We start from the raw sequence: 18,276 nt of genomic DNA on the forward strand, positions 1-18,276 counted from the left end.
TGACTGTCAATGGCTGCTAGCCAAAATGGCTGCCTACATGATTGGAGGCAGTAACGCTTGCAAATGCGAGTTGCTGGAGACCACAGGAGTGGAGAGTGCTGTTGTACTTAGGTCCTCCTTTCAAATTTCCCACAGGCATCTGGTTAGCTACTGTGAGAGCAGGATGCTGGACTAGGTGGACCGGGAAGGCTCTTATTACATTCTTAAGTTCAGGATTCCCACCCCCCTTTTCCTAACAGCCACTTCTTTTTACTTGCCTTGCCAACCAAAGCCAGAGTAAATCTACAGCCTTAATACAGACGATGCTAAAACATGGTGTAGTGTTATGAGGAAGAGCAGGAATGAGTTTGTACACTCCTCTGCAGATGAGAAAAGGAAGTTTAAACCTTCCATTTGTGGTTTCCTATTTTTCAAACTGTGGTTTGAATAATTCAGTCCAAGTGAATTGAACCACCAAACCTTGTTGTACATTGTGTGGTTTGAAGAAACCAGAATGGCCAAATGGTCAGGGATGATGGGAGTTCTAATCCAATGACTCCTGGCACCACATTGCTTTAAGGCCTGTCCATAATAAACTGGTTTTGTGACCTTGTTGTTCTGGGTGTTGGGAGTTGTTTAACTATCAGTCACAATCTTAAAAAAATTCCATATCGGGCAGCAATACATAGTCGTTTGTTTTTATTGTGTTCACATAGTTGATGCTTGATAAATGAAAAGCCGAAATATTAGTGAACATCCAAAAGAGGCCAAAAGGTACTTTTAAAAAACAAGTGTTTTTTATCTGGGTTGTGTGTACAATTTTCCTCAAGGCATATTTTTTGTATTGCAAGCTTTGGCTAACAAAATACTACTTTTTGAATCCCTGTGGAAAACTGTCTGTAGCATTAACTGCAGGCTGGCAAACAGCATTTACAGTCTAACAAACTGCCTTGTAGGTTCCTGAACAAAGTGTCAAAATGTAAGAGCTGACCTCTCTAACAGTGTCTCCTGAATAAGTACCTTATTTTATTCAGCTTGATAGCATAAGTCATATTTCATTGTGTCCTGTGTGAGACAATACAATATCCATCCTGACAGGCGTTTCTAGAACAGTTTTAATAAACAGCATGTGACTGTTCCTTGAGATATTTTTGCCCTCATATCATGCAGTCCTTATGATGTCGATTGCAGACGTGTTATATCATAATTGCTTTGCACTGAGCAGAAGTGGCAAAATCAAGACTTGATGGCTGACTAAATTTCCCATTAGATGCTCTAAAAATGGTATTCTGTTACTCCATAAGAACCTCTGTTGTCTTATTTCAGTGACATTAACAGTTTTCTGAATATTCCAAGGTTTGCAATTTTTCAGTCGTTCCTCTGGGCCTCCGTTTTCCTATACTAGCTATATTGTTGTTTCTTTCTCTACAGTTTCCATTCTTGAACTAGATTCTCATAGGAAACCGCCTTAGATCGATTCAGATTATTAGTTTTTCTACGTCTGTGCTGACTGGCATTGGCTTCCTGAGGTTTCAGACAGGAATCATTCATAGCTTTCCTTAGGTCCTTTTGTATATCATCTACCACTGAATTGCACCCTTTCCTTCCCATCCCACTGTACAAGTTCCCTTTCTAGGAATATGAACCCCGTGATCTTTGTAGAATATATTTTTCCAGGTCAGATGATCTCACTGTTACGATGAATTGGCTGTGTGATAAGGTACAATTGACATGTGAATGCGCTCTTAATAAAATAGAAACGTGGGGATTTGAAACCAAGTGGATTTAATGTTTACAATATTCTTCGTTGCCGTTTTTAGACATTGCCTTGGTGGACTCTACGGTGTGTGAATATCCATCAGCAGTTGTTAGAAGAAAGATCACCTGAACTCTTTGATATTGCCCAGGCCTGTATACAACAAGGTATACTTAAAATTGGCATTGGATATTAGTGGGAGAATCACACGTTGCATTCTATTTGGATGACCATTCTTTTCTTATATTTGGGATTATTTGTGTGTGTGTTTGTTTGATTGCTTAGTCCAGAAAGCCAATCATAAAAAGTTTCATGTGAACTATTTTTTAGAACTTCTCTCATAACCTGAGAGAACTATGAAAACAAATGAATTTCAATGCACCCTGCTATTGATTTGTAAGACATTTGCTCACTGGCTGTAGTTTGATGTCACACTATACTTTAGGATTATATTCAACACTGCATGTGGAAAGATCTGCCAAGGGGAATTCCCCTCCTCCTCCTCCTCCTCCTCCTCCTCCTCCTCCTTCCCTCCCCATGCATAATCTCCTCTGGAGGATCTGACGATCCCTGCTCTAAACACATGTAAAAATGGCATTAAAAAAAAAAGTCAGGTTGAGCGTTACTAGGATCTATGCACCTTCTGTAGTCAATTAAATTTGCATTTGAAATGGCGTGATTTTAATGGATGCAATTAATCCCCTAAACATCAGTGTATAACTAATTGGAAAGTTGTTTTCAGTGAGCAATATAAAGCAATGTTCTCCTTCATCCTGAAGCAGCCTGACAAGGAAGGCTATTATTAACATAGTACCAGTAATTGTAGGAATAGAAAGAAGATTCTTTAAAGAAAAGATTAATTACATGTTCATCCAATGGCATTTAACCTCACTGCAGGCAGTGCTGCACAGTGGTTACCACACAGTTTTTATGGATATTGGTCCATTTCGATTTGTAAGTAAGTCACACCTTGTTCAAGTATATGTATATGTAAGTATATGCAGGATGAAGAAATAAAAACAAAATGATCTCTAGCAACCTTAACTGTTTTCAAAAAAGGGGGGATGGTAGTGTTATTGATTAATTAGAATAAAATCCCATTGAACACAAGAACCCTGCTTGATGAAACCAAAGATTTGTATATTTCAGCATACTATTTCCCACAGTAACCAGCTGGAACAGAGGCATATCTAGGCTCCCTTGCGTCCTTGGCAAGGAGCCATATTGGTGCCTAAACCCATCCTTTGCGCTCTTGGCAAGGAGATGTTGGCCGCCCAGAGCAGTAAAGGATGTTGGCCGCCCTGGGAGCAGGTGTGCAGGTTCCTAGCCATTCCAAGCCAAGAGTAGAGATGCTGTAATGATTGTAATGATGTAGATGATTCTGTCATCCCAAGCCAGTAAGTGTTGCAGTCTTTGTGACCTCCTTGTGTGGTTGGGTATATTTTATCCTTCTGTTCTTCCTGGACGGATGTTTTGTAACCCTTGAAAGCTTGAAATACTTTTCAAATACAAGCTCAAATTCCCCATAAATGTGCTGAGTTACCTATTCTTCTTAAAAAGGTTGTCTTTAAATAGCAGCCAGCTTACAGCAATATTAGGAATTAATTTAAAAGATGTGTACAGTCTTGTAATCTGACAGGTACTTATTCAATCAGCTGTAAATGATTTCTAGAAATGTTCTTAGCTTTGTAAGTTTCTTTATCATTTGTGTAGGAAGCAAGATAAAACTTGACTGGAGCAGATTATGGGGGCATGCAGGGAGATGCAATGGGAGGAGAGCATGGGAAAGTCCCATTGTGAGAGTGCAGGTCTGTTCTGCTGGCAGATAGATAAACTTGGGTGTTTTCTCTTTCTGTTTAATGTACCCGTCTCAGCTTTGTGGATAACAGCAAAGTATTATGATCTCAGTTGCTGATATCAGTGGGGCAGATAAAGATACGGCTTCATGTTTTTCGGCTTTAACAACAACCTCTGTTTGAAATAGGATGTGGTTAGTGATGACTGTGAAGATTAATTGGAAGATAAAACAAATTAGCTTTATATGACAACATATTCTGGTTTGATACCAAGATTTTTCATACTTGAAAGCAGTATGTTGAAATAAATTATACTTGGCAGGTACGCTAAGCATCTTTTTATAAAAAATTACATCATTCAGCTATTACTAATATCTTGTAACTTTTTCTTTTAAAAAAATGTACCATGGAGCTCAGCCAGTTTCTTAAATAGAAAATCTTTACTAGAGCTATCATTCAATTCATAAGTGCAGAGCAGTAATTTTTTACTTAAACACACACACACACACACACACACACACACACACCCCAGTCCAGCTTCTTGATGCCAAATCTATAAATATCCAGGATATAAAGGCAAAGCATTATTGCATACTTACTATTCTGTTACTGTGGTAGGATTATATTACTGCTCTGTCTGGTCTACAACCTTGACCAGCTTCTAAGACTGTAAACCTTTATAAAGTGCTTTCATTATGGGAAAATGGGGCTGTTTGGGATGTATATATGCATGAGATCGATCCATTCTTGTAAATAGTTTGGCAGCTTATTTAATAAACTGCACTAGAAAAATCCAGTATTTTCAGAAATTGATATTTGGATGAAATGCTTGGTACCATTTAAGGACGGAAGGAATAAAAGCAATTTACTCACAACAAAGTGCTAAATTAATTATTAACAATAACTTAACAGAACCCTTTGAAATTTCGAAGGGTACAAGACAAGGGTGCCCTCTGTCACCTCTTCTGTTTATTATGATGTTAGAAATAATCACAAATAAGATAAGGAAAACTTCAGAGATACGCGGAATAAAAATTGGAGTGAAAGAATATAAATTGAAAGCATATGCCGACGATCTTATGTTGTCATTGGAGGATCCAAAAGAGAGTGTCGGTAAGGTGTTGGATTTGCTAGAAGAATTTGGAAAACTATCCGGCTTTAAATTAAATAGAACAAAAACTAAAATGATGACTAAAAATGTGAAAGAAGAGGTAAAAAACCATCTTGAATCTCAGACTGGAATTAAAGTAACTAAAAAAGTAAAATACCTTGGAATCTGGTTAACGATGAAGAATATAAATCTGATGGAAGATAATTACACAACCACATGGAAAGAAATAAGGAAGGACCTGGATACTTGGAACAGAATAAAACTTTCTTGGTCGGGAAGAATGGCGGCAATTAAGATGAGTTTACTACCGAAATTGCTATTCTTATTCCAAAATATACTGATAATCAGGGGAACCTCAATATTCAAAGATTGGCAGAAAGTACTCTCTAAATTTATTTGGCAAGGAAAAAGGCCAAGAATTAGATTCAAATTACTTACAGGTCAAAGAGATAGGGGAGGATTTGCGGTTCCAAATTTAAAGTTGTATTATGAAGCCTCGTGCCTTTGTTGGGTTAAGGATTGGATTGTTATTAAAAATAAAGACCTGTTAGATCTAGAAGGATTTAATATAAGATTTGGTTGGCACGCTTACCTATGGCATAATAAGGGAAAGGTCCACAAAGGATTTTCTAACCACATTTTTAGAGGGCCACTACTAGAAGTGTGGGAAAGAAACAAAAAATTACTGGAACAAAATACCCCTAGGTGGTTATCACCAATTGATATTTTAACAATAAAAAAAACAAACATCGAAGGAGAAAGATGGACCTACGAAGACTTGCTAGTAAAAACAGAGATCGGTTGGAGGATTAGGCCATATGAGGAAATAAAGAACAAATTGACAGGTTGGATCCAATTTCACCAAATTAATTCTATTTGGACTGAAGATAAAAAGAATGGGATGAGTGAGAAAAAATCTAGATTCCAGATTGAAATATTAGAAAGTAAAACAAAACTCCTATCGAAAATGTACAGCCAGTTGCTTGAATGGGACAACAAAGATGAAGAAGTAAAGGAGGTAATGGTGAGATGGGCAATGGACTTTGGATATAACATAGAGTTTGATAAATGGAAGGCATTATGGAATAAAGGTATGAGATTCTCGGCATGTACAACACTCAGGGAGAATATGTATAAAATGATGTACAGGTGGTACATCACGCCTGTAAAATTGGAAAAAATATACAAAACTGGTGATAAATTATGCTGGAAATGTAAGATCAAGGAGGGCGATTTTTATCATATGTGGTGGTCGTGTGAGGTAATTAGGAAATTCTGGGAATCTATTTACAATGAACTAAAAAAAAATTTTCAAATATACCTTCACAAAAGAACCAGAGGCCTTCCTTCTGGGGATAATTGGTGAGGAAATCAAAAAGGAAGATCAAACACTTTTTCAATACGCAACAGTGGCTGCCAGAACTCTAATAGCGCAAAATTGGAAGACATCAAAAATCCCAACTATAAACGAGTGGCAATCCAAACTATTTGACTATTTAGAATTGGCAAAAATGACACAGAAAATAAGAAACCAAAAAGGCATAAAGTTTAATAACGAATGGAATAAATTTATGGCATACATTGAAACAGAGGTAAAAAATCTAAAAATCACAGTAGGCGCGATATAACGCTTGTGACGCAAAGAGTTTTTCGAGGAAATGAAACTGCAGATAGAAAAATTTTATAACACATTCTGAAACCGAGCTGAAGGGAAGTAAATTATTGTTGTGTGATTCAGTTATTTAGTTAATGTAAGTTAATTTGTTGATGTCTTATGTTAGGTAATGCTTTTTTTCTTTTTTCTTTTTTGTCTTATATATCATTATTTTCCTTTTTTATGTATTTTTCTTTTGAGTGTGTTTTGTATGTTTCTTTTGTTTGTTTTAATGTATGATGTGGTATAAGGAATCAAAATCAATAAAAAATAATTTAAAAAAGGACTATAACCTTGCATGTGGTCCCTGACTTCTAATAATCCTAGACTTGTTTTTCAAGGCTGGCACTGTTTTCCCCATTGCAGGCATGATTCCCAGTCATTTTGATCATGGTTGAGATGGGAATGGCCCATGAACTCAGGTTTACCTTTGCCCTCCCTTTCTTTCTTGCATATCCCCCACCCCTGCTTTTCTAAATTTTATTACGGTGGAGTACTATTACTGCTGCAACTTATTATATTGCTATCCAAAGTTTGTGAAAACCCAGAGGACAAAGGAGCCACTTTAAATTTAAACAACTGATGTTGGTGTTGTCTTGTATTGAGTGGCAAGTCCAAGGTGTTTTTCCTCTGCTTCTCATTTTTTGTTTCCTTCCCAGTCCCATTTCCTAGTCGCCTCAACACCCTTTTTTTGTTTTGCAGTGTCTGAAATTGAAACTTTATTTACTGATGACGAATGCTGGCATCTTGCTGTTCAGTTCCACCTGGAGTGCGCTTACACGTTTTTGCATTACTATGAGTATAAAAAAGCCAAAGAACACTTTATTGCAGCCAAAGACATAACCAAGCTACAGATTAATTTAACAGGTATGTTTCTTTTCCTACTTCTTGAACATTAATATTTAACACTAACTAGGTTTTCTGTTACTTGAAAGTTGGAAAAGGAAGATAATAGAGAAAGTGTTCAAGAGTGCTAACCTGTTTCTGTGGTGCTTTATTTGGGAATTACCTTCGATGAAATCATAGAACCACAGAATAAAATTACAGAATAGTAGAGTTGCAAGAGACCCCGAGGATCATCTAATCCGACCTTCCTTCAATGCAGGAATCTCAACTAAAATTTTTGGTTTCGTTCTACAAGTATAATTTCTAACATAAGAAGTATGTTTAGGGAAGCTTTTAATGTTTGATGCATTACGGTATTTTAATATTTTGTTGGAAGCCGCCCAGAGTGGCTGGGGAAGCCCAGCCAGATGGGTGGGGGTATAAATAATAAATTGTTGTTGTTGTTGTTGTTGTTGTTGTTGTTATAATACCTGCTGGATCAGGCCAGTGGCCCATCTAGTCTAACACATTGGCCTATTCTCACAATGGCTAACCAGATGTCTGTGGGAAACCTACAAGGCAGTATGCAGGATCAGGGCTCAAGAACACTCCCTCTTCCTGTGATTTCTGGCAACTGGAATACAGGTGCATACTGCCTCTAACAGCTGAGGTGGTCATTGTGGCTAGTAGCCACTGGTAGCCATATCCTCCATGAATTTGCCTAATCTTTTAAAACCTTCCAAGTTGGTGGTCATCACTGCCTCCCATGGAAGCAAGTTTCATAGTCTAAATGTGTCCTGTGTGGAAAGAAAGTATGTCCTTTCATCTACCCTATCATCTTCATTGATATCCCCAAGTTCTAGTGTTGTGAATGAGAGAGAGAAACTTTTTGTCTACTTTCTCGTGCCATGTGTGATTTTACAAACTTCCATCATATGACCTCTTCTTCACCTTTTCTCTCAAGTAACAGTCCCAAATGCTGCAACCTTACGTCATGGAGGAGTAGCTCCAACCCCTTGATCGTTTTGATTGCCCTTTTCTGAACTTTGTGCTTCTTTTACTTTTCTGCGTAGGATGCCTGTTCATTAGATTGCATATGTTTCCTTGAATACTGGTTGCTGGCACAGAGGGAAGTGGGAAATGGACAGAAATCCCCTCTTCAGTTCACAAATGTGGTCAGTCTTTAGGAACTTGGTGCATGAACTATCTCACCATTCATTGCCTCTAAAAATAAACCCGTGTCTCAGTTGGTAGAGCATCAGGCTCTTAATCTGAGGGTCGTGGATTTGAGACCCACATTGGGCAAAAGATTCCTGCATTGCAGGGGGTTGGACTAGATGACCTGTGGGGTCCCTTCCAATTCTACAATTCTAGGATTCTTCCATGATAATTGACTATTTGATGGTTCTCTGTCTTTCTCAGCTAATTGTTTTGGTGCTGGCTCTGCTCTGCCTTATTTCTCTCCCCACTGCCTTCTCTTGTTTTATCTTTTAACTGGCATGTTCTGTAAAAAGCTGTATGATCTGGAGGAATTGCCAATATTGTGGGATGGGTTTACGACTTGCAGCTGGTAAGCTTTGGGTGAAGAAGGAATACTGGAGTGGGAGCATTTAGAGTAAGTATTAGCACATCGAAATACAGCTGTGGTTCGTATAAACATGACTCAGTTGGGAGTCTGCTTGCTTTGATCTCTGCCTTGCTCTTTTAATGTCACTGAGCCTAAGTAAGTTGCGAAGTGTGAGGATGCCATGTACAATCCTTGAAGAGAACAGAGATCTTTGTTTGCAAGTGACAGGCACGCACTTTAATAATGGTGAATGAAATTACTCGTTTATCAGTTGCAAGGTACAGCAATACAATAAAAAAACATAAGGGTGCTTTTTGCAACAAGAAAGTGTTGGCTTCTCATTCCTTTAGGAGTGTAAGCTTGACCAAGAGGCAATGCTGAGTTACTGATTTTACCTGTTATACCTGTACAAAGCTAATAGTGATCTGCTGACCTGACACATCTTGTTGAGGAAGCACCTATCACACACAGCATCAGGAGCACCAGCATTATATACCATTGGGGAGAAGAGTCATAGCTCAGCAAGAGAGCACATATTTTTCCATTTAGGTTCAATTTCCAGCTTCTTCTATTAAGAAAATTTCAGAGGTAGGGCTGGGAAAGGACCTTGTGTGCAAGACTTTGGAGAACCATGTCAGTAAGGATAAACTGAACTGGCCTAGATGGACCAATTGCCTGACTTTGCTTAAGAGAGCTGTCACCTCTTTATATTCTCAGAAATGCATCAGAGAGCACCTACCAAGTATGTTATGACAGGAGTAGCTGTGATTCTAGGGGCATAAAATTCTCAAGATTAATTACAATAAATACTTAAATCAGGATTGAGACATAGTTGGTTCATGAGCCATTCTTCTGTTCTGTTTGTTGCGCCTAATCTTTGCTCTTATTTGGGCTAGTTCTGCCTATCTGCACACAACTCATGAATTTATTTGCATCTATGGATAAACTTGTAAGTATTCATGATTGTCTTAGGGAGCTAGAGTCCAGGTTCTGTTTGACTACATGCTCAGGTTAGCATAGGTTTTATGCTGCAAGATAATGCCTTAGAAGTAAATGCCTATTTTTCAGTTGAATTTAAAATAATCAAGGTTTCAAACTATACTTGGCCCTTATCCATGCCTTAATGAGGAGTCCAAGTGGAACTCGTAACAGGGTGAAAAAATCAACAAATAATCAACTCTGATTGATTTAAACTTGCCGAGTTTTCAACTACAAGGACATTTGTCTTAATATAATTGTCCTCACGGAAGTTTCCTGTGAATTCGTGCCAGAAAAGAGTGGAAGAAGAATTGTACAGTTTAATTTTAAAGAGCTTGTAGCACCTGCTGTACTTTAAATTATTTAGTGTGTTGATGTCAATTGGCAAGTTAAGCACAACTTCCCAAGGGTGCCATAAGCTAAGTTAACACGGTACAGCTCTTGCACAGTCCAAAGCTGATTTATTCTGTGTCAGTTTAGAGCCTAATAAACATACATTGAAAACCAACAGTTGTTATATTTTTGGATACTTCTAAAGTTTGGAACTGGTTCAGGTTGGTCAAGAGCCATTGAAAGTTGGGGCCAAACTGGATGTGGCACCAAATGCATCTTGGCATTTGAGGTATACATTTTTTTTGTAATGTAAATTAGTGACTGATGGTGTTAATGGGGAATTTTCTCCCAATGAAGGAGCAGCTTCAGAGGACCATTGGGGGGGGGGAGGTTAAATTGCCATTCCACACATGATCTCAATAATTAAGTCTTCCCAGATCATATTTACATTAACATGCTTGTTTTTTTTAAATGCAAATATGCATTTTATGTCACCTCTAGTTGGCCTTCCGTTGGATAATCATGAGTAACATTTCAGTAGTACTGCTCCTTTATGCACCGTGAAGGCAACATTGGGTGTTCTTGGCTAGAAAGAAGCCTGCTCAGTGGAAGCTCCTGTTAACACATTTTTTAGGACATTTCACATTGTTATTGTGGTCCAAAAATATATCATGACAGTCTGCCCTTAAATGCAATACACTCTGTTTAAATCAGTAGCATAAAAATTATTTATGCATTTATTTATGGTCAGAGTGAAGGAATAGGTTATTTGGGTGTCAGTACCCAGATTAGTGAGGTTAAGTGGGACTTGCCAGTGTCAAAGCGAAGATCTGTTGCTGTGGCCTCTGTGAGCTAATGAAGGTCTCTCGTAAGTGCTTTAGTGCTGAGGGTGAAGGGGAAAGGCTGTATTTTATCACAGTGGCGTCATGTCAGTAAAAAGCAAAACTAAGTCCAGGCAAGTCTGAATGGATTTCTTTCAGCTGAGTTTGGACCCATCCGTAGGGAGAGTGGTGGCATCCAAATTCGTAACAGTAGAATATGTTAATGCAATATGTTAAGAGCTGATAGATTTTGTTTTGACCCAGTTTACATGCTGATTTACTAGAGAGGTAAACAGCTGCTTTTGAGGCTTTGTGGTCTGACTTGCTGTGACTTGAATGAACACAAATTTAGTGTTTTTCAAAAGCATATTTTTCTGCCAATGGAAAGGAGAAAAAGTATTTTCTGTTTCCATTCTGTTTGGGTTTTAAATGAGCATTGTCAGACTGAATATTTTATGAGTTAGCTATAAATCTGTACTCAACGGGGCTCAAGCTGGAGTAGCGATGATCCATAATTTAGTGGTGCCACCGTGCTATAATTAGAGAAGCTTGCCTTATAAAGTGGCCAAAACTATAGCATCTCTTTGAAACTGCATGGTAAAAATAGCCCCCCAAGTGCTTTGCTTAGTTTCTCTAGTATGATTAAATATTATAAACGACTTATTAATTTTGTACTTAGCTATGTTTGTGAAATTGTAATTCCAGTTTGAATACATTTTGGTGGAATAATTATTCCTAATTGTTTTATTATAATTTAATTCTAATTACTATATATGTTACAGCTCCACATACATAATTCTGTATTTTATTTAAAATCTGAACTGTCAAGGCTCTGATTCTATCTGGCCACTATCAGAATCTCTGGAAACTGTTGCTGCAGTCAATATATTATCCAAGACTGCTGCTTATAAGTCCTTAAGGCAGTATAATTGAGGAGAGCACATTCCAGTTGCCTGACAATCTCTCCCAGTGGTTTCATGTAGTGCTAAATGGGGTAGAAGAGAAAATGATACCATATTGGACCCCATAAGGTAGGGATGGAACCTATGGCCTTGCAGATGTTGTAGGACTCCAAATCCCATCAACCCCAGCCAGCATGGCCAGTGGACAGGATCAATGGGAACACCTGGAAGGCTGCAGGTTTCCTGAGTACTGCTTCCTGGAACCTGCCTCTAGGAAGTCTGTAACTACCACAGATTAGTGCCTCCTCTTTCCCCAGATATCCTGAAAGATCATGCTAAACGAGAGACACCCTCAGTGTAGCAGTGTGTCCTTCTAATTGTAATCAGCTTTAATTGTGAAATATACTTATCAAGTGTGTTCAGTTATTTATTTAGCTAATTAACAGTACAGCTTATATTGGAAAAAAGCCACTCTTTATTAATACGTATTTGTGCTTTGTTGTAAATTTTATTTATCTACTATAACATTTATACCCGTCCTTTGCTCTGTAGGGAACTCAGGATGGCATACATGCTGTTTCTAGTCCATTTCCCTTCCAGACTTAGACCTGCATAATCTGTCGGCAAGGATATCATATCTTGTGCCTTGGGAACATATCCTCATACGCCGTGAAATATGTATATGTGTCTCTTAAAGTGTAACTTTGATCTATGTAACTAGAATTTCTGTTTCCTCTTGATGTCTAACTTTCTGCAGGTGCCCTGGGAAAAAGGACAAGATTTCAGGAAAAATATGTAGCACAGCTCATATTAGATGTTCAAAGGGAAGATGGCATCCTCCTTCCTCACCGTGAGCTTAGTCCAGCACCTTCCCCCCTTGAAGATTTAACAAAGGTATAGGAATTTTTCTTTTGAAATGTAATGTGTTGTTCAACATAAGTAGATTGCCATGCTTGCCTGTATATGTCTTATAAAAAAAAGAATAAGGGGGATTTTGAAGGCTGATAGAAATTAAGACTGCATAATGTGTATGAAAGGTACAGTTATAGTAGCATTTCTTTTATAATGTATAAATCTTATCTCAATGTGTGCTGTAAAATGGTAATGACAGATTTTCTATATACAGTATGTATGTATGTATGTATGTATGTATGTATGTACTTAGTGTGGTGGATAAATCCACAAAGCTGTGGCCATTTTAGCAAGAACTTTCCTGGAGCCTAATGATACACACACACAAAAATGCTTTCATCTTCTGTGTGGTTTCAAATATATATTTGGCGCAACATTCTTAGAAACTGGTGCCACCTTAAATCAGAGAGGAGTATGAGAGAGTGCCAACATGCATGTGTGCTCACTTGTTTGTTTACAGAGGCAGTTTCCTGTTCAAGAGGGTTGTGTTTGGGCTGGTGCACTACTGATAAGCATTGCCTGTATGGTTGTTTGCCTTTCACTAGCAGCGACTCAAACTAGATTCAGACTACTGAATCATTCAGATGTGGAAACAGTATCCTGTGTTACCATGGATTTGTTGTTCACAGCAGCAGTTTTCAATGAACAGCCGTTGCTATTCTAGGGCAGTATTCAATGAAATAGTTGCATGCATGTAAGCAGGGGGTGTTCTGGGGTGGGGGTGAGGCGGCCACCCCGGGTGCCATTCCAAAGGGGGAGTGACAAAATGCCGACCCCCAATCGGCGGCACCTCCTAGGGTGCTTGCTGTGCCCCCCCAACACACGCCATGCCCCCCACAGACGGCACACCATGCCTCCCGGGATGTGCGCCGCTCCCGGTGTCGAAGCAGGTTGCTCCGTCTCTGCATGCAAGCATTGCCACTAGTGCAGTGATATTCTTATGCTGTTGCACCATCCTCAACCTGCTTTGGAGGGTGCGGGGAAACCCAGAACAAATTTAGGGGTACATGCAGGAAGGAGAGGGAGAGAACATTTCATTGTACAGGAATAAATCATTGTGCTGGTAGAATGTTTGCCTTAGCGCTATCTCCAATAACTTCTGTGTAGGCCATACAGAGTACAGGGAAAGTTCACAGCAGCTTGTATTGCAACCTGGAGCAGCATGCTGAGGTAGACATGCAGCTCTCTGCTCTATGGTCCATGTGTTCCTCCACCCTTCCGCATGTCTTAGCATTAAGTCCGAACAAGGGATACTGGTTTGTTTTGCTCCAGATGTGATCTGTCTCTTAAGGTTTGTTCATAGTTTTCTGATTAGATGATAAACTGGGGGCTGTTGTTTCCTTCACATCCTTGCAAAGAGGAGCAAAGCAGCCCAGATTGCCACATTCACAGCAAGCCATTAACTAGGGTCCAGTGTGACATGTTTAAAAAATGCCACTTGGTGTACATGTACATTTAAAAGCAAAGTCATTAGATATCAATAATATTAATCAGTCTAGCACAGTGGTTTTCTAACTTTATATTTTCATGGATAATTTTCCACATCGGCTTTACTGAAAAACCCTTTAGCAACCATTGCAGAACCTGTGTGTGTTAATTCTGTTTTCCATTCATGGTTCTACAGCTCCGTCAGTTGTCCTGCATTATTAAAAAAAATCATCTTCAATACAGTTGTTTTTCTACTAAGAAAGAGAATACTTTTCTTTTTACTGATAAGTCAATATGAGAATTTATATTTTTGGCAGAGTTCAACACCAATGCTGCTGTTAAGGGTTTTTTTATTGTAACTTTCAAATAGCTGAGCAATTTTAATGTGAATGATCACTTGTGTGATTTTTTCCCCTCCCAACAGAATTATGATTTAAATGATGACACAGTGTTAAATGAAATAAAGTTTGCAGAATCTCATCAGAACCAGATGCCTGACTTATGTGCAGAAGAGCTTGCTGTTATCCTTGGAATTTGGTAAGATGATATCTGTTGGTTCCACTTCGTCACTCTCTCAAGTGTATGGCTGCAGGAAAATGATTATTCCATAAAAACTTGTTGGTGAAGTACTTTTGGGGATGAGGTTAGATCCACACATGCACTCCCCTGTAGGGCTGGTTGAAGGTTCCTTCTATTTGTACCTTCTTCACACAAAGCAGGAGACTAGGGGCCAGGTTAAACTCAGTTGTGGAGCTATTGGAAGTCAATGCAATGAGTCCCATAGTGCAATGGAACTTCTCCCCCAAATCTGCTTGGGAGAAGAGAAGGAAGATTATACCATCTAGAAAGCAGAAATGTTTGTGCTGATGAAATGTTCTGCTTAGAGTGACATTGAATTTCATGTGATTTGACTGCTCTTTCGCTTTAACAACTTGGTGTATTATAAAATATATCTGATCTGATAATCTGAAAGTTTTGTACGTGATATTTATAGCTGCCTCACAAGTTTTGAAAATGAATTTCAGAGTGTTTATATTTAACAGACAGTAAAATTTGACTGATTGGCAGGTGTTGGATTAATTTCATTAATCCCTCTTTGGAGGTTATTCTCTAGGCATCTCTCCTTTTTCTTCAGCTGGACATCTTAATTATATGTTAAATCCAGCTGAAAATGTTGTTGACTATTGTGTATTGTATTTTTAATATTGTATTGTAATTGTCAGACAACTTAATGTATTTAATTGATTAGCAATAATTTTATTTTAGCTGATTTGTACCCAAAATCCTCATCCAAAGTTGCCTGATGTGATTAACGATATAAAATGCAAAAACCAGTAAGGCTCAGAATGTGATTTTTCCCCCTTCTATGCAGCATAGACTTTCAGAAGAACAACCCGGTTCATAAGCTCACAGAAGAGGAGCTGCTTGCTTTTTCATCAGTAAGAAACTTACCTATCTCCACTTGCATTGTGTTTAAAGATTGTTTAATCGCTTCTCCCTCTGCACATAGTAGAAGGAGCAGCCAGATTGGGCCTTGGTGGTCCCGCCTCCGTCAGTCTCCTCTTGTTCATGGGATGGTCTGAAAATGCCTTCTGTGCCCATATTGTTGAACATACACAGGCCCTTGTGCACAGCTGGAAATCCTGGGTGATTAAGTTTCACAGTTGTGTGGAGGGATCTGTATAAATTATGCAAAAGTATTTCTTAAATCACTTTTCATTTGCATCGCAAACTGTTCATGGCCCTCTATCAGGTGTTGGGAACCTCAGTCCTGTGTGTGAAATTGTGGCGCTCCAAGCAAGCCCCTCTGTCTGGTTCTTTGAACTCTTCCCCAGGCAGCCCCTTCCCTGACCCTGCTTCGCACCTCAATGTTTTTGCCTGGCTGGAATGTGCCCTTGAGCACTGACAATGCCTCTTGCTTGTCGGGATGGAGGAGGACAATCATCATTTATTACTGATCCCCTGCCCATTTGGCCGGGCCTCCCCAGCCACTCTGGGCGGCTTCCAACAGAATATTAAAAACACAATAAAACATCAAACATTAAAAACTTTCCTAAACAGGGCTGCCTTCAGATGTTTTCTAAAAGTCAGATAGTTGTTTATTTCCTTGACATCTGATGGGAGGGCATTCCACATGGCGGGTGCCACTACTGAGAAGGCCCTCTGCCTGATTCCCTGTAACCTCACTTCTCGCAGGGAGAGAACCACCAGAAGGTGTCTGGGCAGAACGATGGGGGTAGAGACACTCTTGCAGGTATACTGGGCCGAGGCCGTTTAGGGCTTTAAAGGTCAGCAGCAGCACTGAGGGGTGTGCAAGTTTTTTAAAACTAGCCTGCTGTACAAAAGTAAAATGCACATATGTTGCTCCAACCATCGCTAGCAAGCGGCCAGAAGAGAATGTGGCCCTGAGGAGATACTACCTTAATGAGCACATTTATCAAAGAAGTATTCTCATCCATGCACTATGCTGTTTGTCTAAAGTGCCATCTTCAGTTTGTGTGTGGCATGTAGTCACATTCCTAACAGTTGTATGGGAAAGCAATCTATCTAGCAAGTTAAGTGTTACACTTGGAGTAATTGCCTGACAAAATTGTCTTGGACAAATTGCTTTACATGCTCAATCCCCACTGACCAGGAGTGGTGTTCGGCGACAGAGATTACTTGGTATTTTGACAAGTTCAAATACATGTCCAAAAGCTGTTCAGAGTTCAAAGTTGTTTCTGGGATCAGTTCGACAGGCTTTGGGGGCTGATGGTGGGTGACTTGGGGGAAGCTGGAAATGTGGCTAGCTTCCCAGCTTTTGATATGATACCACCTTAATGAGCACATTTATCAAAGAAGTATTCTTCTCATGATTGAAATAGAGAAAAATGTTACAGTATTTAGAAGCTTCTTTATATCCATAAGAATTCCCATCTATCTTTGTATTTTGCTTTGTGCACCATTTCATGACTGGAGAAAATACAGCAATTCTCCCCCAAGTGAACTGAATGAGTGCATTCTGGTTTCCTTGATTTCTATTCTAGCTGTTTTAAAATTATGAAACCAGAAAGCCTCAATTAAGAGGCTGGCTTTATGAATTACTTTGTTCCTACGCCTACTAAAGCTTTTACTGAATACTGCATTTGAGATAATACTGGGGAGGAAATGGACAATAATAGCCACTTGTAGCAGAAGTGTAGGCTTGTATATATGGTATTTTTCATACCCAGTTTTATTTGTGTGTCTTGAAGTAATGAAGCTCTTATTTTGGGCAAATTCTTCATGTAGGGAACATGTATACTGAAACAAGTCTAGAGAAGCTTATTCCAAAATACATTGTGTAGACTTTAAGGTGCCACTATACTCGTTTTGTCTGCAAATGGCTAGCATGGCTGCCCCTCTGAAAGTTACTACTACTGTGCCATCTAGTGGCTGATTATTTGAATACAAGTGCATCAGTGCACCTTCTGTCGCACAGTGAAGGAATTTTCAAGGAAACTTTTGCTGCCCTTGAGTGATGTATTGCCTGTCATCAGCCATTATACTTATTGCTAGTGTTAATACTGATCATATTATTTGTCAATTCGTTGATGCAGAAATTGGCCATGGGGGAAGAACCTTCTCAAAGCATCTTACTTTTTGTACTAAGTCTCTAACCTTCACTGTACTTCAGGAAGTTGTGGAAAAATAAAAGGCAAGTTTCTAGTCCTCAGGTGCTTTTGGTTAGAAGCCTCCAATTATATTTGCCAACACCGTAAGCATCTTCTTGGTTTATGCAAAAAAAAAAATTAATTACAGAAAGAGAGTTTTTCAGTAAAGCCAAGATTGATGTTTGATCCTAGCTCCTCTAACATCATATACACTGTTGTGTGTATGTGTGAGCAGGCATCTTCTCAGCCTACATGTGGATTCCTAAATCTGCAGGCTGGTTAGATGGTTGTCATACATTCATCTGATATCTACTTAAATATGAGACGTTTCAAGATACCTTGAAGCATCAGCATCCATACAGCTCTTTTTAAAGTGAGTCGTGAGTCACCACTTCATTGTGGGCATTGTAGCTCAGATTCCCAGTAACCATGTTGATTTGTCAGCACACAAAAATCCAGATCAAGGTTGGTGATGTTTTGATGAACCCAATGACTTTTTTTGTATGTATTGAACACCTGCATTTGAACAAAAGGCTAGGGGAAACAGTGAAGGATGGGTAATTATTATTATTATTGTTGTTG

At 39.0% G+C, this 18,276-nt stretch overlaps 1 protein-coding gene across 1 annotated transcript in view; it reads left to right on the forward strand.

The window, feature by feature from the left end:
• TTC27 (tetratricopeptide repeat domain 27) overlaps positions 1-18,276 on the forward strand; it is an 83,798-nt gene that overhangs the window by 7,290 nt on the left and 58,232 nt on the right. Inside the window, exons 5-9 of the mRNA XM_053382819.1 lie at positions 1,800-1,902; positions 6,999-7,163; positions 12,480-12,616; positions 14,487-14,599; positions 15,435-15,501. Of these exons, the coding sequence (XP_053238794.1) occupies positions 1,800-1,902; positions 6,999-7,163; positions 12,480-12,616; positions 14,487-14,599; positions 15,435-15,501 (585 nt within the window). The remainder of the gene's footprint in view (positions 1-1,799; positions 1,903-6,998; positions 7,164-12,479; positions 12,617-14,486; positions 14,600-15,434; positions 15,502-18,276) is intronic.

Source organism: Podarcis raffonei, chromosome 3 (assembly GCF_027172205.1).
Source record: "Podarcis raffonei isolate rPodRaf1 chromosome 3, rPodRaf1.pri, whole genome shotgun sequence".
Classification (NCBI taxonomy): Eukaryota; Metazoa; Chordata; class Lepidosauria; order Squamata; family Lacertidae; genus Podarcis; species Podarcis raffonei.